General features: G+C 36.2%; 1 protein-coding gene across 2 annotated transcripts; it reads right to left on the bottom strand.

Moving 5' to 3' along the window:
- Positions 1 to 1,094: 1,094 nt before the first annotated feature.
- LOC129799111 (protein vav) lies at positions 1,095 to 25,446 on the bottom strand. Of its 2 annotated transcripts, none has more exons than XM_055842750.1 (10): positions 25,100 to 25,446; positions 24,841 to 25,022; positions 24,697 to 24,771; positions 24,222 to 24,552; positions 18,852 to 19,019; positions 15,279 to 15,602; positions 14,290 to 15,164; positions 1,677 to 1,829; positions 1,423 to 1,591; positions 1,095 to 1,359 (listed from the first exon to the last, which is right to left on the bottom strand). In XM_055842750.1, exons 1-10 carry the CDS (start codon positions 25,313 to 25,315, stop codon positions 1,300 to 1,302), a joined length of 2,553 nt encoding a protein of 850 aa, XP_055698725.1. In that variant the 5' UTR covers positions 25,316 to 25,446; the 3' UTR covers positions 1,095 to 1,299. The 2 variants fall into 2 exon arrangements, with proteins under 2 accessions (XP_055698725.1, XP_055698726.1); XM_055842751.1 differs by lacking the exon at positions 24,222 to 24,552 and adding an exon at positions 19,206 to 19,311 and having other exon boundaries at positions 25,100 to 25,445.
- Positions 25,447 to 26,679: the final 1,233 nt, after the last annotated feature.

Here is a 26,679-nt window from a genome sequence, read left to right on the forward strand (position 1 = left end):
CCCAAAAAGAGAGTCACCACAAAGTCGATTTTTCTTTTTTTCACATTTTGATGTATTAATTTTTTGTGTAAATTTTTTTCTTTTCTTTTTTCACAATTGTAAGAGGGATGACCCTATTATTGTGAATTAAATAAACTATTATTATTATTATTATATTATAAATGTTGAGTGTAAGTGTCAGTAGCCCAGAACGGCTACACATTCTCTAAATTAAGTAAAATGCGTGCGGCGGCCTGTTGTTTTCGAGTAAATTTAAGCCACGCCCACAAAAAGTGCAGAAGGACCTTAGAACGTCAAACACTGCTTCCATGCGAATTACAAATAAAAAATCAAGGTTGTATAGAGCGAAGAAGATCCTAATGTTCGTGAAAAGGACATTTAACACAGAGGGATGCCTCTCTACGGCAATAAAAAGAAATTGCTCACAATAAAAGTGTCTCAAAAAGTGGAATAATCGATAAAAAAGTGCTCATGAGGCGAAATATTCTCAAGTTCAATGTCTCAAAAGGGTTCTTTTTCATTATATCTCATCATTTTTTTTCATTAACATTAATTGAATCACATGCAATAAATACTTTTTAACAATAATAATATCATTTTTTATATATAATTATTAATATATTGTATAATGTTGTATATTTGATAATTGAATATTCGTCCTTTAAAATTTTCTTTTAATCAATTGTCTCTTTTCTTACACCCAAATTCATCCTCTGGCTCTATTTTTTTTTATTATTTTTGTCCTCTTAAGTCACAAGAGCAGCTTTCAGTACGTTTTTTTTAGTGCCTCTCCGATTTTTCTTTTTAAAATTTATTAAAGCCAGACTTCCAAAGAAGCTCAGTTAAAATTTGTAAAAATCTTCAAGGAATGTCTCTAGGCAACTTTCTGTTTTTTTTCTTTTTTTCGAATATTTAAAAGCCCTTAATTCTCTGAAAATTCATCCTACATGGAATTTACAAAAATACGCTTAATCGGCCATCAAAAATTTCTTTTTTGATATAAAAAAGAATTTCCGGTTAATATTGTTTTCTTTCTCTACGATAGACACTGAATTATTTCAACTGCAACATGTATTAGTTTTCTGAACATTAAGTTTTTTTCTTCTGCAATAAATAGTTTTTTTTTAATTAATTATTTTTCGTATTGAATAAACGACAGAGAAGTTAAGAAGTTTTGCACCACAGTTGACAAAGGGAATTGTTATACATTTTTTTTCTGGGATGGACATGTGATTTTTGAACAATTTTGTGAATTACATGTTAATTTTGGCACAGAATTACTGACAGAGAATTGAAATATCATAGACCATCCGGGGTCATAGGATGTTCCCGAACGTATTCTTTGGGAAAGAACCCAACCTGCAAACAGAATTCCCATTCAAATATTCACTTCCTGAAAATACAAAATAACTTTCAACTCACCCTTTCATTGGTCTTCCCACGCCACCATCCTTTGCTGTCACCCTCCTTCCCGATCACAATCACTTGACACCCCTTCCGCAATGGCAACTGATTCTGCTCATCCGGCACAAATTCATACAGTGCTGTGGCTATCACTTCGCGGAAAGGCCACTGAAGTGATTGATTTAAGCTGCAGGCAAATTGGAGCATCAGTAACAATATTCAATCAATTAAAAACTTAGCTTTTTTATTGCTGCCCATCGAGTGGCACTCACCCAGCAAAATTCTCCCCTAAATCATTTCGTTCATAGAACGAGACTAGCTCAATGATAGTCTTAAAGTACCTTCTGGTTGACAAATAGTACGATACAGTCTCTGAATCACGCTTCTGATAGATTTTCATGTGCTTTATCACATGCTTATCAGTTCTGCAAAAGATGAAAAGCATATTTTATCGATAGAATCAGAGGTAACAGAAGTTATCTATGTAAACGACATTGGGACACGAAATTTTTCCGGGATTCAGCCAAAAAAGTTGACTAGAAAGACGCTTCATCATTGTAATTCAAATCATTGCGTAAATAAATAAATATAATGATAAACATCGCGATTTTATGTTCGATTTGCCATTGAAAGACAATTTTTCATGTTAAGGCTATAATTCATGTGAGCAACACATATGCAATTGGAACTAAAGTGAATGAGGAGGAAGTCGACAGACTGCACATATCCTGAGTTTTACGCAATTTTTTATTCTCGGGTAGCGGTCACTGAATTCTGTGGTGACTATTATAGGAGTTTCGTCTCATCGACAAACAATAAAGAAAACTCAATGTAACTAATGGCAACAGCGGACTTATTACTTATGCTGAGGCGGTCCCAAAAACAGGCCCGGGCGACTAGTCAATTTACAGTAGACTCTCACTCAATCGGCTCTTTTTCAATCGGGCGACAAATTTTGTTGACAGTTTTCACGCTTAATTATGAAGCTAATTTGCTCAAATTCGCTGTAGTTCTTCCTATTTTATCGTGATTCTTTATAATTGAGCACTTTTTGTGGAATTTACAAAGGCTTTGACGCCCAAATCTATCGATAAACCGGATGACATTTCGCCCCATATTCCCGATTGAGAGAGAGTCTACTGTATTGTACCCAACCTCCTTGATTGAGACGTTTTGATGACGGAGGCATGGCAAATACAGTCGCCCAGGGATATTCTCCGCTGTATCCCAAATATCGGATATTAGCACAGGATGTAAATTTTATCCTCTTCATCTTCTAGACATTATCGCAAATCCTGACAGTTTAGCCGAGTGTATTTTGTGCTCATTGGCCACCTTCTGATTGGGAAGATGCAATGAAAGATGTCTTGGCACTAGATTTAGCCAAGGTATCTGCAGTGTTGTTGCCCTCCACATTAGAATGGTCGGGGACACAAGTGAAAATTACCTGATGTCGATCAGCCAGTTTGTTTAGTTCCTGCCTACATTCAAGAACTAAATTTTGAGGAACATAAATCCTCCCACATTCTGCAGTACAGAATAACAAGGCCATTATCTCTGCCTCAAAGACTGAGAATGGTGTCGAAGGATTGTCAAGCGCAGAGAGCGAGAATATCCCTGTCGACTGATACGAGATGAACGCGTCGACATCATCGCGATCTAAAGAGCACATACTAGGCTCGTATTAGGCATATATTAGCATATATTAGGCTCGTATTGAGTCAAAAAAGGGTTGAAGTGCACATGGCAATTGGTTGAAATCAATGGAATAGACAAGCATTCGTCTAGACAAGAATTTTTTCCTGTCTCTGTTTGGGTGAAGTTTGTGGAGTTGGGAATCACTAGTTTTGATTGTCGCCTGTCTGTGCAAAAACACAGAACTTCTTCGGCTTACGTACCAACCGAGCAGAAGTTTGTCGATTTTTCTTTGTCCTTGAAAGGGTTTGTGACATCCAGGAAATAGCAAAGCAAGATCTCGAGTGAGACTACCAGGACCACTACTTCATAGTCATAATGGACTTTGTCATCTTATTGTGGGTTACCTCCAATGAGTGGGACACACTTCGTAACATACACTTCAGGCTTCAAAACCTCTTCTTGCATAAATTTGTCCTACATGATTTTATAATTGAGGACTCGAGAAATGAGTACAGAACACCACTTAAGATAAGCCTCTCTCTTGCTCCTTAAGTAGGGAATTCCAAATCCCGAACAAATTGATAAGACTGATTAGGATGACTATGACTGATGTAAGAAACAAAATTAAGGCGAACCGATCGTTGTCACAGGAGTTTTGTGAACAAAGGGCTCAGACAGGGGGACGGACTGTCGGGCGTTCTCTTCAGCCTGGCACTAGAGAAAGCGATCCGTGACTCCGACGTGAGCATGAGGTGGGTCATTCTCATTATGTCCACGCAGCTCCTAGCATAAGCTGACGATATTGACATCATGGGACGCAATCCCAGAGCTGTACAAGAGGCTTTCATTCAGATTGAGTATGCGGCACGAAGTCTGGGGCTACAGATAAACGAAAGCAAATCAAAGTGGATGGTGGCTTTGTCAACAGCAACTCCCTTAAACTCAACTCCTTCGTCTACCTTGGGCCAACAATCACAGCCGACAACAGCATCTCAACAAAAGTCTGCGCACGGCTGCTGAAAACCAACAAAGCCTATTTCAGTCTGTCAAGAGTTTTCCAATCCAGGACCTTAGGCATGAAAACTAAGCTACTACTGTATAAAACTGTGATCATTCCAGTCTTCGCGTATTCGTCTGAAACGTGGGTCCTCAGCAAACAAAATTGCAAACTCTTAGCCGCAGGGAGGTGACATTAGAACTGTTTTCTATACAAATTGAGCGAGTCGATTTCCTTATATATTTGTCTCGCTCTAACAGTATGTCTTTGTCTCTCCGCGAAATACGGTAAGTCAGTCCTTCTTTAAAAGCTAAAAAACAGGTGAATAATTAATTAATTTGTTGTTTTTTTAATAAATATGTGGTCTATAGTGTTTAAGAATGCCAAAATTGCGTTGTGCAGTGACGGATTGCAGGAGCTTTCTGCACAAAACAGGCCAGAAAGTGAGTTTTCACAGGTGAGTACAATTTTTATAAAATTACCTATTTTTGAGTGAAGTAGTGAATTTCAGTGCTAAAAAGTGAAAGCGTTGATAACAACGCATAATCAACCGATGAAATTAGGAATGCAACCGTGGTATTTTAAGAGAAAATGCAAGAAAAATACACGTAGAAGAGAAAAATTATATCATGGTGAACTTATTACTTGAATCCAGACAGTTTACTTAAATTCAAAATGACCGTTACTACACTTTTCTCTATCTAATTTTAGGAAATATATTTTTTCGGTTTCTTTTTTTTCAGATTCCCCGCAGGTGATGAGAAGAGGGCACTGTGGATAAAAAATTTAAGGATTTCTCATCCTGTCACAAAAGATGATGTAGTGTGCAGTGCACACTTTAATCCTGACGACATCGTAAGGAAGTACGTGCGCTCATCCTGGCAAACTCATCGAAAGCCCGATGCAGTTCCAATGGTGAGATTATCTAAATCTAAATCTAAGTCTGAAGCTCAATTAAGCACCAATTCTTTGCAGGGACTTCTGGAGAGCAGTATGGAAGAGGTGGTGGAGATGGAAGAGGATGAAAATACGCCTCAGTGCTCAATTCCTAGCACTGAGAAAGTGATGGATACCTGCTACTTGGATGAGAGTCCTACCAAAATTTCCGATGAGACAAATCCGCTTGCCAATTACTTTAAAATGCCACCTGAGATATTTGCAAATGAGAGCCTCGGATACGAGATGCAACCAACACGAGAAGATGAAGAAGATGAGATGGAAATATCTGCTGGAAAAATGTTTTTCGGCGATCATCATAAAAGGACTCATCATTCACGATCAAGTTTTCGATCTCATATGCATGGTGGCAAGAACTGTATAGAAGCTGAACATGTTATTAGACAGGTGAGTTATTTTTAATGCTAATAATGCTCAAATGACATTATCTCGAAACTAGTCTCTTTATTTCCCCCTCCCCTTGATGCGTTCCCCATCCCCCAAAAATAGGTCAAAAATTAGGTTTTAATTTTACAAGAAATTTGGATGGTTATGGAGGTAGTCCAGCTGAACATTTCGTCCTTAGACACCTATCACCGGAAAATTCGCCATCTTGAATTATTCAAGGTCAAATGTCGAATTTTCACCCGATTTGGTCAGTTAATTAATTATAAGGTTAATGATTTTTAGAAACCCTCTTCTTGAACAATTTTCAACTTCAATATGGTTTTGTGGTGGTTTGTAGACAAATTTAATTGCACAATAATTTTATATGCATCAGAAAGATTTACGAAAAGGAATATGAAGCAGAGCTCTTTCTCGGGAGTTCGAGCAGCTCGCAAAGCCTCGGACGCTTTGTTTAAACAATTTTCAATTTCAAGATGGTTATGTGGTAATTTATAGACAAATTAATCGAAATTAATTTTGTACAAGCACCCAAGAAATTTTCGATAAAGTATATATGGCAGAGCTCTTTTCTTAGGTGTTCGATCAGCTCGCAAAGCCTCGGACGCGCGGAAATATTTTACATCTAATATTAATTTAGTAATAAAACAATCAAAGTTTCTAAAAATGTAGATTTCTTAAATTATTATGTAAAAAGAATATTTTTGGTGTGCTTTAACTATTGAATTCAAGTATCCTTATAAATTAGGATTTAATAACAATATAAAATTGTAAATATGTAAATTTTGAGACCTCTATTAGTTGTATTTTATCAATATTCGATTAAGTTTTCTTATTTTTGTTTATTATTTTCTACTGTGTTTTCAGGGTCGCGAGACTCATTATATTTTAATAAATAATGAGATACTTCTTTAATTAAATCTCTAATTTTTAGCTTCAAAACAAGGTTGCCAAGAAGGATAAAAAAATCAGAGAGTTAACGCAAAAAGTAAGGCATTTGCAGTCTCAATTGAGAAGACGTGATAAGAAGATAACAGACATAGAATCAATGACCAAAGACCTTCAGGAAAAGAATCTAATAGATTCTAATACATCTAAGTTCCTGGAAGAACTCCCAGGGCCGTGTAAAGGCCTAATAAAGAGAATGTTTGAGAACAAGCGTGGCAAAAATCTCATCAGAAAATTTGACGACGAAGAATTGAAAACCTTCGCAATCGGCTTAGATTTTCGAAGTCCGCTCGCATACAGGTAACATTTAAAATTGAAAATATAAGTATTATTGTAAAAAGGTGAAACAATATGTAAATCGTCTAAAATTCGAATACTTTGAATTGAATTATAAATTTTAAAATGTAGTTTTTTTGTAGGTTTGTCAGGGATAATCTGTTGAAGGCTTTGCCAGACCAAAGATCAATTTCTCGATGGTACAAAACAATTCTATGCAATCCTGGATTTACTGCAGAAACCTTAGCAATCCTCAAAGAATACACCGATTGTCAACAATCCCAAGGGAAAGTGGTGTATTGCCAATTAGTGTTTGACGAGATTAGTATTTTCCAGCAATTACAAAAAATTGGGAATGTTTCATATGGATCCGCTTATGAATGTTCCGACTCAGCAAGGGAGATCTTACTTTTCATGTTGGTAGCTATAGATCTACAATGGAAATTGCCAATTGGCTATTTCCCAATTGCATCTCTAAAAGCTCCACAAAAGAAAATACTAATTGAACGAGCCATATGCTTGGCACAGGAAGCTGGTATAACAGTGCTGGGGATCACATTCGATAACGCTTCTGTTAATATTTCATCCATCAACGAATTGGGATGTGATCTCAAAAAAAGTCTCACAAAATTTGCAATCACCCCATCAAACGAACAAAACCGTTCTACGCCCACCGACAACGAATTATTTGTTTATCCGGACCCAGTGCACATGCTGAAAGTTGTTAGAAACACTTTCGCTCATCACAAGCTTTTCGACCCAGAAAACAGGGAAGTGAACTTCAAGTATGTTGTCGCGTTGTACGAAGTACAAAAAGAAGTAGGCTTAAATCTACGCAATAAACTGCAAAGTGAACACATTGATTACAAGCGTAGGCCAATGAACGTACGGCTCGCTGTGCAGTTATTAAGCAGATCTGTCGCCGATGACATAGATCATTGCCGTGAAGTTCTTCAAATTGAAGAATTCGCCGGAAGTGAAGCTACATCTCAGTTTATCAGAATCATGAATGACGCTTTCGATTTACTCAACAGCCGAAAGATGTCACATGATGGGTAAGATCAAGATGCTGTTTTTAGAATTATGGTATTTTTAGTATAAGTCAAAGTTCTCGGTCGTCATTCTAATACAGTAGAGTTCCTCAAACTTTAAAATTTTTGATGATTCAATAGATAAAGGTACAATTTTCTAGTAAAGAACAAAAACAATTTCTCTTGGTTTAATAAATAAGTAAAGATATGTTTTGTTTCTAGCTTCAAAGGAACTATCACCCAACAAAACATTGCAAGTGTTCGAGCATTTTGCGAGGAAACTTGCATTTATATAAATGACCTCAAAATTGCTCAGAAATCTGGGAAGAAGTTGGTAGTTGAGTCTCAAAACTACCGGGGATTCGTAGGTCTTAGGGCCTGCCTGACAAACTTGCCCCACATTTATGAAAAAGTGAAGACCAGTGTGGAGAGCACGGGACTCTGTACCTACTTTTTAAATCAGGACCACGTGGAGATGTTTTTCGGGGCTGTTCGCACCCGTCTTGGGTGCAACACAAGCCCCACAGTTCTGCAATTTAGAGCAGCCTACAAAAGGTTAATATCTCACGTCGAAATCCAAACACAAAAGGGTAACTGTTTGTCAAACATTGAACAGGTCAATGTGCTCTCCGTCAGTCCAAGTCGAAATTTAAATATTTTGAATGGGGAATTTCAGGTATTTTGTTATTTTGTTTCTAAGAAATTCTCACAATATAAAGCGTGTAGACGAAAATATTTCCAATTTTAAATATTGCTCTCATATATTAACCACAGTGTATATGAAAAACACAAATGTATATTCGAAAAGATAATTTTATAAGGATTTTTCTAGGATTTTGTTTTTTTTTAATCCAATGGCTTCTTGCCGAAATCCCAGACAATCTGCTTAACTCTCTCATGAGGGACTTAAGATTTTAAGATAAGATTTTGCCAGGGGTCAGTTCTCCATTTCGGATATTCCGATGCATCCAAGCCACCAATTGGGCCCCTTATGCTTCCCCACTCCTATTCTATCTTATCCCCCGATACGGGTAGCCGCTCTATATCGCAGCTCTGTGTGGACAATCAGTGCCGTTACTATATCACAGCATCCCTTCTCGGTGTGTGTTTGGGATCAGTGACAGCGAATATTTGTATCGACTGAAGTACCACTTTCATGTCGAAACTCGTTTTCGTACCAGCCTCTATTGTTTTTAGGCGGTTCACTTTTTTGCCAATATGCACCATTGACATTACTATTCATTCATTCACTGGACGAATTCAAAGCCGATATGGCATGAGAAATCTTTTTCCGCTGCTGCTCAGCTTTAAACCCCAGACCTCACAGTCATAGAGCCACTGCTCTATCCACTGACCCACTTGAGGCTCTCATTAGGGACTTAGTAAACCTATTTCCACAGCCTCGGACAGTCTTTTTCTATTTCTTCTTGAAATCCATCAAGTTTTGACCTACACCCTGAGATTGGTCTTCCTAATTCCCCAGTGTTTATCAATCGGGCAGACTTTCGGGATGCGGGGCGAGTTGAACAGTCTTAGAATCCTTTAATCGTTAGATGATCGTTGAATTTCTGCAACCATTTTTTAGCACTTTAACGCTGTTTCTTGGTCTGATTGGAACCAGCCTGAGCTTTGTAGGTTATCAAATCATTAATCTTTCTTGATTTTATGGACCAAGCTCCAATGTATTCCCATCTTTTTTCCAACATTTCATACGGAAAGATTTAGTTGCTTCTCAAAAAGCTCTAGCAGAAGAAGAATAGAAGTTTAATAGCATAGAATTCTCTAATTATGTCTTTTAATCTTCTTTAAAACGTTCATTCTAATTCTAAAAAAAAACTCGTATTATATTTTCGAGACGTTGAACAAATTCAAAAAAATCCATTCAGTTAACGAAGCGGACATTTGTCATTTTGTTTCCCAACCATCCGAATAAGAAAGCGGGCACTATACTTAGTCAAAAATCAATATTTTTAACAAGAATTTCCCCAAAAGAAAGGTAATTGAATTCTCTTGAATTGACATCGTAGAAGAAACAAAATCCAAAGCTTACTACCCTTACTACGATTAACTTCATATCAAGGAAATGTTTTTGTCGTCTACACGCTGTAGTACACGACTAAGCAAGAACTAGGGTATGGCACTAGCTGAGAAACCTTCAACTTTTTTGACCTTTTTGGTTCAAATTTTTCTGCTGTAGAATATTTCTTGTATTATATCCCAAATAATATAAAAATCATAAATATTTCGTAAATTACTTATTACCATTAACTTAGCTTTTGTTTTATATAATTAAATTTCAGTAATTTGATTTACGCAAAACAAAATAGAGAATAAACACACATTTTAATGGATTTGTGAGAAATATGAAAAAAGCAAGTGTCATACGCCTAGAATACAAGTAATTACTGCAGCTTTTTAGAGATATTTTATTTTGAAACTATAGGAATCGGACTGGATCTTTCTGTATTAAATTTATTTCCAATTGTCATCCTTCTTGGGTATAATTCCTTTATAATCACACCCTTATTCAATACTTTACTCGAGTACCACTTTTCTGAACTTATCTTTGAGTTTCATACGATTTCTGAGAAATGACGTCACGCTATTTGTCCGCATGTCCTGTAAGCTGTTACCGCGCATAGAGGATAAACGGTTAGAGATAGAGATTTGAGACCTTCAGGGCACCCTAAATATGCTAATGTTCATATCAGATCCGTTTATTTTCTTCTTATTGAATCAAGTATGCGGTGAAAATATAAAATTTTTAAAGAACTCACAAATAAAAATAATAAATCCTGTATAAACCTGTAAATCAATTTATATAAAATATTTCTAAATTCTAAAATATTTCAAAAAACTACAGCTAAAAACTTTCTAACTTAAAAAGGATATTTTCTATTAAAAAGTAATGAAGATAGTGGTAATGCCATTATGCATTTGACACCAATGTTCACTTATTCTAGAAAGACTAAACCGATTCCTATAAATTTTGTCAAATATATAGAATTTTATTTAAATCTTATTCTAAATTAAATTAAAAATCCCCTCAGTGGAATAAGAGTAGCATAGTCTTCAAGACAGAGGAAGAAGCGGAGACCGACCTCCCAATTCAAGAAGAGGTTGATATCCTGAATACACAAGAGGTGTCTTTGATTCAGGAGAGGTTTTCCAATGTCTTGGAGAGTATATTAGAAATGACAGGCGGGCATATCTTGTTTGCCCTTAAAAAGCATTTGAAGTGTGAACACTGTCTAGACTGCCTCTCTGGAGAAATCAGAACGAACTCATTACTGCATAATAATTCTAAGAGTCTTCAGCCTTCAACATTCATGCAGGATGTCTGCAAGGAATGTGAGACATATTTTAGAAACGGTCTCTCAGCTGGACATAACGAGTTCATCTGCAACTTTAAGGTTGAAGATATGATCAACAATATTCTACTGAAAGTCAGTGATTATGCCTTTGTGCATAATATTATGCATTTCATAGAATCTATTGATCACTTCTCCAACCTGATCCAGCTTGTTGTGGCATTATTTGCTAAAATAAGACTAGATCATGAGTTGAAAAAAATCAATGAAAAAAAGTCCGACAGAAATATGCTCCGCCATGTTACCCATTATAAAAATTGGTGAGATTCTTTAGGGCTAGACTGAATCAGGGTGAACGTATGAAGGAAAATATAGAAGGGGTAAAAAGCAAAAATTAAGAATCAACTAGAATTAATGTCAATTTATGGGGAGATCACAGTGGACCGTTAATCTCTAACTCTTTCGTCTCCTTTGGGACTCTGGATACCCATGGAAAAAATAATTTTTTTAGACTATTTAGAATCGATAAAATTCCGATTCTTGTGGATGATTACAAACTATAAGGATGTCCAAATCTAGGATATTTTTTGCAGGATCCCAATTAACTCCTGAGCTAAGATATTCTTGGTCAAAAATCGTGAATTTTCGATTTTCTGCTTCCTTGCACATATTGTGACTTTTTTCATATTTCTAGACCCGAATAAGGAAAAACCTCTCGGGGCCAATAAGTATGATAACTATCAATTACAGATTACATAAATTCGAAAAACAATTTTTTTTATAAATTTTCAAAAAACCTGTTCAAACTTGTTGGGAATTCTCGACCGCATGAATCTTGAGGTCAAATGTAAGGTTATCCCGCCAATGCCCGCCATTTGCTTTTTGACACCAACCTTGTAAGAAAATTCAAGCGGGAGCGAAATTTTTGCCAATATGGCCGATAATTTTGACATTTGGCAGCGAAAAAGATTCCTTTCGGGGAAGTTTTTCCTATTCTTCCAGATTTTGGTGAATTCTGATTGTCCAGGAAGTGTTTTTTGGCTCTTGAGAAAGCTTAATGTGTCTGCAATAACATCCTGTTGAGAGAAATGTGTGTTAAAGTGTTATTCTGTGAAATATTTTGAGGAATCTGTTGGAAAGCAGGAGCTGGGTGTCCTTTTCAGCACTTCCTGGACATCCCACAAGATACTGGTCAATAATTCTTCTTGTTTTAGTGATCAACATTGTAAAGGAGTCATTTGACATGCAAAAATAATTCACAAAATTGATATTATTGGCTTTTGGAAAATTGAAGTTTGCCCGAGTTTCTATTTTTTGCGTTCTTTAGGGGACGAGAGTTCCCATGAGTTTTCCAATTTCCCAGAGGCGGAGAAAATTCTTTCTCTACAAAAGTATCATATTTGACCAGTAAGACTTACAATAAAGTGAGTTTTACTGAAATTCGTTCGCTGGATATGTTGTGGTCCGGAAAGAGCTAACCCTATAATCCCCAGATTTTACAAAGTTGAAAAAACATATTAAAAAAGCAATGTATAAATAAATTATATCTGTTACCTTCTAAAGATGTGCTTTAGGGCAAGCGAATTTTTAGTTTTGATACATAATCAAGAGCAATAATTTAAAAACTTCTCTTAATCTAATTAACTAAAAGTAAAAATCTATAATAATTATATTACAATGACTGTACCAAAAACTCACCTGCAATGATCTAAAATTTGCTATTTAGAAGGTTTTCGTATGATGAAGTTATCTATGATGTTGTTTAGTTTCATATATATGATTGTCTTTGTTATTAACTTCTAATGTATCGGAATTATGAGAAAACATTGTAATCGCTGACATTGAAACTAGATTAATACATAAATAACGCAAGGTGAAGAAGAAAACATAAAAATGTGTGATAATTATATTAGAATGACTGCATAAAAAATAGCCTGTTAAAATTTAAAATTTGCAATTAATTTCAATTTTCTCATATGATGAAATTTTCTATTATGTTGTTGGAGTTTTATTATATTTATGATTCTATTCTTGAAGTAAAATTATTCAATCTATACAGTTGCAATATGGAATAAAGCCGTTTATAAAAGGTGCGATAATATAATAAGATTATTTATAAATAAATTCATGTTCACCTCAGTTATATTTATAATGTATGCCTTTGTAATAAAAATTATGTATTTCTTAATTAACTATTAGTTAAATAATATATATTCTGAAGTACAAAACTTTTTTATAAAACATTAAAATGAAAATAAAAGTTGGATACATTTGTTTTTAACCACTAGTACAATTATAATCTCCACCAGTATTGAAAAAACTACGAATTTCTCATAAACTGATCAGTAAATAGTATTTAAGACGATTTTTCCATATTTTACTTTATTTTGCCATTCCGTTTTTTTTCAGTGTACTTTGGTAAAAATTTTTCGAGTAATTACTTTTTGTTGCACGAAAAAAATAGAATCGGCGTGAAAGAGACAGAAAATAAGCGGGAGTGAGTACACTATATCAAAAGTGGTCGTACTGATAAAGGCTAATGTCACCTCCCTGCTTAGCCGCGTTTGAGAGGAGGATAATACGACGGATTTTTGGTCCCGTATGTATGGAGGCACGATTCCGGAGCCTTTACAAGCATGAGGTGTATGAGCGCTACCGAGAAGATAACTGTCGTGTCGAGGACGATTCAACCTGGAAAATCTTTAGGGGCGGACTCTATGCTTTGAGGAAACGAGGCCGCCCAGCCTCCGATGGACCGACGGCGTGGATCAGGACGTGAGCTCATTAGGGGCGCAGAATTGGAGAACAGTGACGCGTAACAAGTTCGAGTGGCGACGGGTCCTGAGTCAGGCCAAGACCAGTAATTTGTTGTAGCACCGGTTAAGGGGATTCCAAAGAATGACCTCTTGTACCAAGAAAGAGTTGCGAAGTTACGACTCTCTGAACAAGATAAACGGAGACATGACCTGGGTACCACGTAATCACATGTCCAGCAATCATTTCACAAAATACCGGGGTCTACCTGGTAGACTCTACCAATGCAAAGAAGCCAGGGCATAAAGTTCGTCACACGAACTTCCATATACGAGAACAGTAGTAGATCGAAAATGGAGTTTACCAAAACAGAAACGCTATCGTATTTTCGGACACCGAAGGCAAAACGCAAACGATCCTTGGAATTTTCACTACAAAATAACTTCTGACACGAAAAGAAGTATCAAAGCCCTAAAAAGGAGGAGTGCGGTTTCCCTAGGAATAAAGGTCTCAAAGAAGTGAAAGATCATTCAACAGATCTCTTGATCCTGAAAGAGATACCTAAAAAATTTATAGGACCTCGACTTACTTGAGACTGAGGGCGTACATAGTTTCACTGGCATTAGACGCTCCCTGAGGCCTAACCCGCAGCAAGTACGTCCCGATGCGCCTATTCTCCAGGCTACTCGTGGCCGTATCCCGATCCATCGTGCCGACAAACCAGTAGAACTCCGACAGTTGACGATCACAAACCGGCGGTGGAATACTCACAGGACCCTGACGACAGCGTCCCGTTGACGAGATGCAACCCTTATGAACGGAAATCTCGCAAGTTTTGCATCGATATCCCTGATGGATGCGTCCCTTGAGAAACTTGGAGCAATGCCTGCAAATTGCCGGAGCCTCAAAAGTCGTTATGACAAAATTATGATCAGTATTCCGCAATCCAGGCGGATCGAGATTATCCATGGCATCCTGCAGAGCTTTATTCCACTTATTCCTCTCCGCCTCTGTCTTCATGTACAATGTAAAAGCCGTCGATTGCGACTTTCGCACCAGTAACAGCTGAAATCTCAGTCTGGCATCGCGTGTCAGTGTCCGACGATTGTGACACAATTCCACGCGATATTCCTGCAAATTGTGCGCCTCCCTAAACGAATACTGCCCATCGCCAATTCGTGTACTGGATATCTTTACGAGAATCATGATTTTTTCAAAGATAAAAGCATACCGATGCTTTGTCTTCTGATCCTCATGGGACTTTATATTGAGATCTCCGTCCAGCAACAAACGACCATATTGCTGCAAATCATTCCCATTTGGCAAATCCAAATCCATGATACTCTCACGCACCTTCTGTATCACCACCAAATGCTCCGAATCTCTCTTCACCTCATTTATGTACTGAGCCACATCATCCATTGCCTCTTTGGCACGTTCCAAGCCCCGAAAATCTTCATGTGTCTGCTCCCCCACAAAAAAAAGAGAATTGCCTCTTTGATGTAAACAATTCCCACTTTCCCTCTCTGTCTCTCACTCTTTCACGATAGTCAAAAAATAATAAAAATAGACACTTACCGGAGATGTCTCATCCACAAGTTTCTTCAGCAACAAATGATACTTGAGAATTCTCTGCATTGGCACCGATAGTATATCCCGCAATTGAACCCTTCCTTCACTATGTTCCTTCTGACACTGATTCACCATCTGCCTCATACTCTCATTCTTGGCTGTCTGATCCCGAAGGGCATCCGTGGCATTTGTCATATTGGAACAATACTCACCGTAGATGAGGAATGGTTCGCGAAAATCAAAAAATACCTGACTCAATTTCAACTTGGAATTGGGTTGAACGGCTTCACGCAATTTCTCCAGAAATTTCGTGTGAATATCCGCCAGTTCCTGCAATAAATTCCATCCTCATTTGACATCTTCTCCCATCTCTAAACTTTAGCAAAACTTTGTGATTTATAGTTTATTATAACAACCATGCCCTAAATGTTCAACAAGTTGTCGCTCATAGAAGCAGAATAATTTAATTTGAACACTGTGAGAGTTCCACCACAAGAAATCCCGTAAATAGCATGAATTGAATTAATCCCCTAATTAACATTTAATTTTATTCATTTATGCAAATTCAGTAAAACACAGTTGAATTGAGGTGAAATTGTTGCTGAAAATCAGATTTTTTCTGCGTATTTCGCGAGATTCAAGAAGAGAAGCCGTGTAAAAAAAATATGGTGAATTCAAACATATTTTGCATATTCCCAATTAAAAAGAAATGGGAATCGTATTATGGACAAGCTTCTGCATACACAGTGCGTATGGTGATGCTGCACTGTACAGTGTTCTTTTTAGAGTAAATACCGTGCTGTGTAAAAATTTACATTTACTCCTATACTTCATGTGAGTACCTCATAGGTCGCAAGGAACTATTTGTTGGATACACCTATGACTTAATGTTTCATAACTAATTGAAATTAGTTTACATTTATTAAGGATTCTACAACCTTATAAATGAATCCAAACTTGCCTCAATCGGTTGAGAAAGACCCCATGTAGCGTTATTTGACTTTTAACCTTGAAAATTTCTTGTATGGGATGATTCAAGGTCATTATCGTATACGGACTAAATATGAAGTTTGTGTTATCTCAAAAGAACTTGTTTTTTTTTTAAACATGGATTTAGTGATTTTTTCATATTGGATATGATTAAGCAAAAGTCCAGATGAACATGACCAGATGACCGGAAAATTCGAAATATTGAGCTTTTCAAGGTCAAATTTAAACCATTTTTGAGGGTTTAGTTCCCAACTGATTTAACCAAAGATGGTTTCAATTGAAATGTCTTGACATTTCCAATCCGACTGCATCGGTATCAATTATAGTAACGAATCTGTAAAGAACCCTGTCTTGATTGATGTATGTCACTTTAATTTCCGAAAGCTTGTTAGGCCAAACAATGAGAGAAAACGATTTCCTGTTTTCGCTGACCCTACACAATAGAACATTCACATTATCATGGGACGTTTTCCCATTTTCTTTATTTTAAAAATTTCATTATGAACCGATAAGTGATTGTTGTTCATTCATTTTCAACCGCTTATCCCTATTGGGGTCGCGATTGTTGTTCTTAACTTAATTCTATTACTTTTAAAAGTATTTTGTGAGACCGTTTGAGTGATTTATAAATCGGTTCAAATCGGTTGTTAATCGGTAAAAGGTAAATGTTGCGAAAGTACTTTTGATGCATAGCATCTAAGTCATGAGTTCGAGCACTTCGCAATGCTTGGGATGCTCTGTCACCCCTTTTTTATTGAGTTTTACATTTATCTGTATACTTCATGAGAGAAACGCATATGCGTTATAAAGTAAGACGACACTGTGTGCTAGGTTGAATAAAAGGGAACGCTGCAATCATTCTGCTTGCGCAATCTTTATTCATCTCTCTAAATCGAACCTCTATGCACTTTTCTAGCAACGTGAACTTTGCTTAGTCACTGCTTCCCTCGCAAGTCTTTCAACTGCATTAACTACTGCACATCGAGAGTTCTTAAAGCTATTACATACTCGCACTCTCTCTATCTTCTTTCTTAACTTAGCTTAAATATTACGAGGGAAAGGTGGGAAATCTTGGAAAGACTGGGAATAATAAAGAGGAAAGAGGAAATATAAAATGATCAGGTGATCAAATAAAGAAATGGAAAAGTGTAAAAATGCAAATACGATATTTTTCTAACCCTGATAACGATTTGTCCAACAAATAAGACCTAGGCCTACTCAAAATAGGTTCTTAAGTAATACAATTTTTGCTTTCTTATGAAAGATTAGATTTATCAGACCCATGTTTTGTAAATTTTAGATTTCTGTGGAAAATCGAACCAAGGCTTCTTGCATCATAGTGCAATAACTTTGTAGTAAATTTAATGATTTTTAGGTTATCCGACAACGACGTATTTAATCTTTCCTAAAAATTTCCCAAATTATAAATGAAAGTGATAAAATCAAACGGTTTAAAGATTTTAATTTACTAAATCAGAGTTTTTTTTTGAGATTATTTAATTACTCAACCATTCTCTATAGCACAGGTGTGTAAGAACCGTTTGAAATTGAATAAACGTCAAATGAAAATTGTACGGCAATGGGCAAAACGCTACCTGGACAAACTTATTTTGACGTTTATTCAGTTTCAAGCGGTTTTTGCACACCCCTGCTCTATAGCAATTATCTCGTACACTACACCATTTCCCCTTTATCCAAGACATTTTCCCTCTTCTAAACAAAGACGAATATTTAACATCAATATAAAAACTCAAATTTTTGTCTGTACGCTCGTAAATTTGGCTTTAGAGACAATATTTTGGGCGATTCCTGTTTGTAATGACGATAATTTCTTTTAAAAGAGCGGATACTGTCTCGGATTAAAGAAAAGTGGTGTGTTGTATGAGATAGTTAATGTTTTCCATGGTTAATTTTTTGGCTGATAAAATTGACCTTTGGTTTAAAAAGGGCAAAACTACAGAGAATATTAATTTAAAGTTTAGAGTAAACTTTTAATTGGTCGGTAGATATTTACCCTCTCTACATAGTTAAAGCAAAAAAAAGTTACACTTTCTGTGGCATTTACAATGCATTCCCATTAAAATTTTCGCGCACAGAACTTTTCCTGAAATCCAATTAAATTAATGGAATAATTTCACAATGTAAAAAACCTTTGAGTTTTATTGACAAACTTTTAATTGCATTTCATCTGAATGGGAAACCGTGTCAAAGCTTTTCATTGTAAAATGTAAATTTCTGGATAATTCAATGTTAGAGATTTTGCTTCTACTTCGAGTGACACTTGAGAATTGTAATCGAAAATTTATCAAAAAGTCTTATAGTTTATTTATTAATCTCTTTTGAATCGATTGGTCGGAAACGGAAATATAGCACCAATTACTTCAATTGGAATCTCTACGAAAAAATCTCTTCATGGAAATTTAATCAGAAAGAAGGCATCAGAACTATTGATATTGATTTCTTGTTGAAATTCATGACGTAGGCCTATTTCTCAGCAATGAAATAAATATTTCTTCATCCATTCAATCAATAGAAGTAAGGACAATTTCCAGAGGAAATGGAAGCATCAAATAATATTATTGAACTCACCCTGACTTTTGGGAAAATGATTTTGATGTCTTCTTTGGACAGCAACTTCTCCATTGGCTGCATAAATTTGTACCTAAGAGCATTCAGCACGTCCAAGTAGTTACTTTCCGTGTCAACGAGCTCCCTTATGACAAAATCCCTCTGCTCGAAGCTTGTTGAGGATGACACCTTGAGGGAATTTAAAAGCTATTATTAGGTTCAGGAACATTTTTTCACCTGAATGCTGTACAACTATTTTTCCCAAAGAGATTTATCGATAGCAGAAAAATGCACATTTAAAATAAGAAAAGTAATTGTTAAATAAAATCGGTGCTCATTAAAAAAAATAACCAAAAAGTTTAAAATGAAAAATACCTGATTGCGACTTCTTCGCTGAATTGAACACAGATCTTGGTAAACTTCCTCCTCTTTCATGTCATGCTCATCGTGATCGCCATTCACCACCGCATTCTCCGTTGTACTGTTACAGATTTTTTTTTAGCCCAACATTCAAAATCACGGCGAAATGAAAAAAGAAACAAATCAAAATGAACAACAAATGGAAAAAATCCGTTCCAGACTTCTAAAAAAAAATACATGCCACTAAAGAAAAAAACAAATTTTATATCAGCAAACATTGTTTGAATCAGCAATTGTTCTAACTGTGCATTTCCTGGTTATTCACTTTCTTACATAAATGATCGTAATTATTGATTACTGCTCATTAAATATTATTTTCTGGTCATTAACCAAAAAATTAGCCATGAACAACATCATTTATCTCATACAACACACCATTTTATCCGAGACACTTTTCTAAACAGAGAGAAAACATTGCCTTAGCTTAATATATTAATCGTATACAGAGTTTTGTTGGATTTACGGTCGCGCTTTTGGTCTGTCAATTTACCATAATCCAGAAACTTTATAAATCAAAAAAGATCGACAGGCATAGGCTGCTAACCTAGATGTCCCATACCTGCGACTCCGATTGACACAAGCAGTTGAAAATGAATAAATTGTTGCGAACCGGCTTTAAAGCATACTCTACCTAGGAGATGCTGCACGGCGCTCTTTAATGGATGAGTGCACTGATGGAAATCCGAAAAAGTTAAAATAACATTCCGGAAATGTTTATTTTACCTTGCAGTATTGATCCGAAATCGGTGTTTTTTTTATGCTTTTTAGGTGTATTAGGGGTTAAAGTTACCCTTTTTCATGTTAATTTTACCTTTAAAAAGGTGTAAAATTAACATTAAAAATGTTAATATATTTTTACACCTAAAGTGTTAAAGTTATGAGGAAAAAAGTTAATCGCACCCTCGTTTTTTTTTTCTCAGTGACGGCACTCTTCAGGGAATAAGTGCCGCGCATTAGTGAATTTTAAAGTTACCCCTATACTTCATGTGAGCAACACATACTCGTAGGGAAGTAAGAAGAATATGTGCTCTTCGGAGGCAGCTAAAATCCCGAAAACCAAAATCCCGAATATTCAAAATCCTGAAAGGGATGAAATTATATGGAGGATAATGTTTAGATTAGAATAATTCCTCAAGACACAGAAAGTTTCCCCAGAATTCTGGATTTCGACATTCGAAATTTTGACGTTCGGGATTTTGGCTTTCGGGATTTTAACCGGGAACCGTGCTCTTATTAAGTTTGAGCTTGGGTAAATCTTCCGCGCTCGAGTTAGTGAGAACCTTTCTGCAGCTATCCGGTTTGTGCAACTGTCCCTCTCTCCAGAGGGAGACCAGAGTTTAACTCTCTGGTCTTTGTTTTTCCTCAACAGAATGCACCACCAATCAGTAGAATAAATATCCCACACTGTGCAAAGGAATGTATGAAAGCAAAAATCTTGTATTACTTGAATTTTACAGAAATATTTTTGAGGAAAAACCTGAACATCGTTTTAGTCTGTTCCTTTGTAAGCCAAGACGGCGGAGAAATCCGAAAAAGTTAAAATAACATTCCGGAAATGTTAATTTTACCCTAAAGTATTGATCCTAAATCGGTGTAAATATTATGCTTTTTATGTGTATTAGGGGTTAAAGTTACCCTTTTTCATGTTATTTCTACCCTTAAAAAGGTGTAAAATTAACATTAAAAATGTTGATATATTTTTACACCTAAAAAATGAGGAAAAAAAGTTAATCGCACCCACGTTTTTTCTCAGTGAACGAAACCGTCGATATGTGCATTCAGATGAACAAAAGATCGTTGCACTTCAATCAAACAGTTTGACATTTCGGTACCAAATGCCCGAATTAGAAAGAATCTACTGTAATTTTTTGACTTTTTTAATTTTTTGAGCGACCCTGTCCATATGACGAACTTCATTTATGTCAGAGAATTGCTGAATTTTGTAAAACCTTTCATTTTAACCTCACTTTAAATGAAATAGTTGAATAAAAGCGATCATATTAGTACCCAGCAAAACTTCGTTCTGCAATTCCGCAATTTTTCTTGTTCTTCTTTTTTTAACGGCCATCAATCACCAACCGCACTACCGATCGTAAGGGCGAAAAACCAAAGTTATCAAAATTTGTCTCGAATAAGGGAAGTCTCACACCCGTTACCTAATGGCTGCTTCAGAGACGGTTATTTCAAATCTCTACATTTTATTGGAAGAACTTGACGAAAATATAATTCTTGAAATGAAAAGAATATTTTTTTCATAAATAATAAATAATTTTATAGGCCTCAGCTGAAAATCACAATGTAAATTTTTTTTGTTCTCAAGAAAATTCTTATACAATTTATTAAAAAATGCAGAATTTTCGGTCGGGAGTATGTTGAGTACTGCTATTAAATCCTTCTCTGTAGACAGCATACCCTCGCAGTATTTATATTAGATGAGATCATATATTCTGTCAGTAGAAGAGGTAAAAAGTTTGGAGTGGTATATCTCAGCTCCTGATGAACATAATTGGATGAGTGAACTATTGTTGGAAAGCTTGGTTCATTAGCTTTCAGAATCTGGTATATGTAATTGGCTATGGGTAAATCATGGTCATCCAGAACCATTTATGTCGAAGAAGACACTTTTTGCAACGTCTTTTTTGGCCATCTACTTCTGGAACCAGGAGTGACCCACAATTCTCGCACTTGGACTGTTCGTTAGAGGAACTCAAAGGGTATAATTTGTAGAAGAAACTTTTTTTTTGGACATCTTACTTTTTTTTATTCATCGACTTTTGCAAGAATTTTAACATTTTACACGCAAGGAAAAAATTACAAAAATCCTAAAAGAGTGGTTTCTGGAGGGGAAGGATAGACGTGGGGATGAAATTGATATGATATTTGGATTCCTTGGATCAACTTATGGGGGAGTACTTAGAACATTCCAAGTCGATATCTTCATTAGTTTGTCCAGAAAATGAGATAGAAGGATTTCTGTCATTTTTTTCTATGCGTATAAAATGTTAAAATTCTTGCAAAAGTCGATGAATAAAAAAAAGTAAGATGTCCAAAAAAAAAAGTTTCTTCCACAAATTATACCCTTTGAGTTCCTCTAACGAACAGTCCAAGTGCGAGAATTGTGGGTCACTCCTGGTCCCAGCAGTAGATGGTCAAAAATGACGCTGCAAAAAGTGTCTTCTTCGACATAAATGGTTCTGGATGACCATGATTTACCCATAGCCAATTACATATACCAGATTCTGAAAGCTAATGAACCAAGCTTTCCAACAATAGTTCACTCATCCAATTATGTTCATCAGGAGCTGAGATATACCACTCCAAACTTTTTACCTCTTCTACTGACAGAATATATGATCTCATCTAATATTATATATATAAAATATATCATGAAAATCGTGATTATAAATTCTATCAAATTGATAAATAATTTCAGAGAAAATATTCCAAGTTAATTTTAACAGAACGACATCTTGAGGAAAGTGCCGAAAATTCATAAAATTTTCTGTAGAAATTCTACAGAAAATTCTGCAGAATTTTCATACAACGATCGGATCCACCTGATCCACTTTTAGAACAAATATTCTGTAGAAATTCTTCAGAATTTTCGGCAGTTACATTTTCAAATCTGACGAATTTCTGCAGAATTCTGCAGAATTCTGCAGAATTTGCCGGGTGGGTACCTGTGTACTTTCTCAGCGCCATTATTGGATAAAATCAATTTTTTTTACACAAAAATGGAAAAATCGGGAAGATAGCGTAGTCTGAGTGGAAAATGATGTACATACGAAATGTAGACACAAATGTCGTCTACAATTATGTCGAAGTAATCATCAAAATCGGTACAGCGACAGTCGAGATAATTGAGGTTATGTTATATTGATATTGGATACCATTAATTTGCGCCCTCTCACCAAAATCGGTCAAATAGAATCAAAGATATGGCGTTTTGAATTTCATGAACTTTTACCCCTCATTTCTCCGGTTCTATTGTTAACCACAGCGAACCCACGCCACTTTTTGGAAACTTCATAGACTAGGCTGCAATACTCTAAAATTTGATCAAAATGCGCAATGGCGTTTTTAAAAAAAACGCCATTTGAAAACAAATTGGAAATTATATTTGAACAATTTGAATCACAATTCCTGTCATTTTACAATACTGTTCCCATTTTTGCCCAACTTTTCAAATTTTCGAACAACTGTTCCTATTCTCGTCGCGGTTGTTCCTAATTTCGCCACAACTGTTCCCATTTTCGCCGCATCTATTCATATTTTCGCCGGGTCTGTTCCTATTTTCGCCGTGGCTGTTCCCATTTTCGCCGCAGCTATTCATATTTTCGCCGGATCTATTCCTATTTTCGCTGTGGCTGTCTATTTTCACCGCGGCTATTTCTATTTTCACTGCGACTGTTCCTATTTTCGCCGTGATTACTCGCAATATTTAATTTCAGTTGTCCTGTAAGCCACGTTTATAACTTTAACATACTTTTTTTCATATTTCGGTTATTAAAATGGCTAAATCCAGTAAAGAAACACTGAATTTAAATTCAGGAAATTCAGAAAATAACTCAGGAAATAACCAAATTATTGTTGAAAAACCGAAAAAATCAGGTTTGAACAATTGCTGATACAACCAACGAAATATCCTATTATCAACTTAAAACTAAAGATGAATAAAAATAACACATTTTCACTGAGACTTTCATGCTCTCCCTTTGATGTGGCTCATCCTCCTGGGCTTCCAGCACTTTTTTCCACTACTCCTGAAATATGTCCCTTTGTCCTTTCAAAAACAACTAAATAAAAGCAAGGATTCTGCTGTGCTGGTGACGGCAAAATAAGTTTTTTGTAAAAAAAAAATGGGGAATGCAAAAGAAAAAAAAAACTCCAAAATGCTCTTCTAAGTAAAAACACAGCCAGAAAGACAACTACGAGCGAGAAACGACGTGAGAAAATTGTGTGAATATGAACCTCTGGAAAACTCTCGGAGGAGAAGGTGACATAGCAGAGATCCTCGTAGATTTTCTCCTCATTGTGAGACGTCCCAACGAGGTGTTCAGTGGCAATTGACGTGGACCAATTGTATGTGTTCAGTACACCACACAATCCCTTAACATTGTTCTCCTGATCCTCCTCCTCGGGATCCTTCACCGCCAACAAATTGTCCACTTCACTCTCTGCACTCTCGGCACATTCAGAATCATCATGATTTGCTGGACATTCCTCAACAGGAACCCCCTTTTCCTCAATGGAGTCCTCTTTTTCCCCATTCTTCACCACGGAATCCGTGTGATTGTTATTACTAGCATTTGGACAATTGTTTATCCACCCCCAAAGTTGTTCACAAACAGAGAGAACAAGTGAGATAGAAAACCCACAAAAGACCCCTTCCGGAAAGGTACATTCTTCAGGATATTCATTGTTTTTTTCTTTTGTTTGTACTTACGTTGAATGCAAATCCTTGTAGATATCCTCCTCTGAGTGACTTCTTTCACTTGGTGACAATTGGGCATTGAATCCTCTGTAAACCCAAGAGATCATGAGCAAAAAAAAAGTCCTCCCAAAAACTCCCGGAAAACTAAAAACTCACAGAATATTTGGATGAAGCTGTTGCACTTTCCGGCACTGGGACAACTTGGACAGTGTTATGAGGACCCGGTGGAAATTGGTAAGGTCGTAGAGCATCGTTGGCTCAAACAGATCCGAATCCCGGAGACCAAAGTAATTCTTGCATGTCTCCAGGAACAATTTAATGTTTTGGCAGCAGAGAAACTGGACAGCAAAGGAGGGAAAGACAGAAAAAAAAACCGTGAAAATCAATACTTTCTCCGAAGGTTCCCACCACATACTTGAGCCATTTGGGGCTTTCGATGAAAGTCCTTCATATCGAGCGCATTTGGGTCGAGAAAATTAATGAGATTACATAAAATAACACCATCACGGAGGGTCAATGCCAAAACTTTAATTTCTGAATCTGCCCAAGCTGCTTTGTGGTCTGAGGGCACAACACGGCACTGTATCAGCCAGGACAGGCATGATTTCCACAGATCATCTGCCATTGCCATCTTTGCAAGCTGCTAGGCACACAATAAACCAATATTTGAGCACAAAACACGCAAAAATTAGGAGGAAAACACTTTTTGGGAAAAATTTAAAGCGGCCATATTTTTATCACTGGCTGTCACCACTTTTATTCACTTGTTGCTCACAGAGCGCTGCGATCGGCCTGGAGAAAGTTTTCCATACCGGCTACTGCGAACGCTAGTTTCTACGTCCAAGAGATTTCCCGCGTTTTTCCTCAAGCCAATGCGATTCTCTAGGATAATCAACAAATGAACTTATTCAAAGCATTTAACCCATTTAACAATTAGATTTAAATTATTCGCAACATTTGGTTAAACTTCTTGGGATCAAGAAGTAAACAATCAAGCTAATCTTCAATTCAGATGTTGGACGCTGCAGAGAGATCAAAGCAAAAACGGTCTTATCGCATTATGCATTGCAACTTCTAATCGTCTGTATCTGCAATTGTCGTAACTTCTGCAACCTCTGTATTAACAACTCTTATCACTGGCCTGTGTATATGCATATTGTTACAAGAATTACAGATAGAACAGGTAGGAAATGTGGAGCACCTTTGAATTGGGGCAGCTTTAAAATTGGGATGTTTTCTCCTATTTTTGTATGGAATTGGACCTTATCATGGTATAATTTAGCTCTAAAAACCAATTATGAAGCTGAATTGTATGGTACCAATTGTGATTGTATGGTGTTCCTATAGCTACCTGATAAGAAATTTACGACAATTGCTAATTCAAGCGACGATATTAAGCTTTTCTAATTCCAACATTACCGCATTTTATACGGAAAATCTCTCACACAGGAAATGTTATTTTTTTAAAATATTTTTTTAATAGTTCCGTTCCAAAACTTCTTGCACTTTACATGTTTAAAAACCGCTTTAATTCTATTAGGTGATTTTAGTAATCTTCAAGGCTGAATCCATATTCTCGGAGTTCTCGGATTAGATTTTGATATGAAATCTTTACAAAAAAATAGAAAAAAGTCTGTTAGGGCCTTGACAGACCTGAGGATTAGCCGAAAGACGGCTTATAGCGTAATTATATTTGAAATAATGGTTAAACTACATTTCAATTATTTTTCACTAAACCGTGTCTCGGCTTAAGTCGTAAGTCTGTTAAGGACTTAGGGCCTTGACAGACCTGAAGAATAGCCGAGAGACCCGAGAGACGGCTTAGCGTAATTATATTAGAAATGAAGGTACATTTCCATAATTTTCCACTAAGTCGTCTCTCGGCTTAAGTCGTAAGTGTGTCTAAGTCTCTAGGGTATTAGGCTCCATATTTTAAATATAACAATAATACAATTTTGTTTCTGAATTACGCAATATAAGGAAAAGTACCCTATG

The sequence above is a fragment of the Phlebotomus papatasi genome, chromosome 1 (genome assembly GCF_024763615.1).
Source record: "Phlebotomus papatasi isolate M1 chromosome 1, Ppap_2.1, whole genome shotgun sequence".
In the NCBI taxonomy this organism is placed as follows: Eukaryota; Metazoa; Arthropoda; class Insecta; order Diptera; family Psychodidae; genus Phlebotomus; species Phlebotomus papatasi.

Coding starts and splice junctions, on each gene's coding strand:
- LOC129799111 (XM_055842750.1), bottom strand. CDS start 25,315: ATGGCAATGGCAGATGATCTGTGGAAATCATGCCTGTCCTGGCTGATA. Junction 15,603..18,851: donor TCATTTTCCCAAAAGTCAGG/GTGAGTTCAATA, acceptor AATTTATTGCAG/GAACTGGCGGATATTCACAC. Junction 1,592..1,676: donor TTAGGGGAGAATTTTGCTGG/GTGAGTGCCACT, acceptor ATTTGCCTGCAG/CTTAAATCAATCACTTCAGT.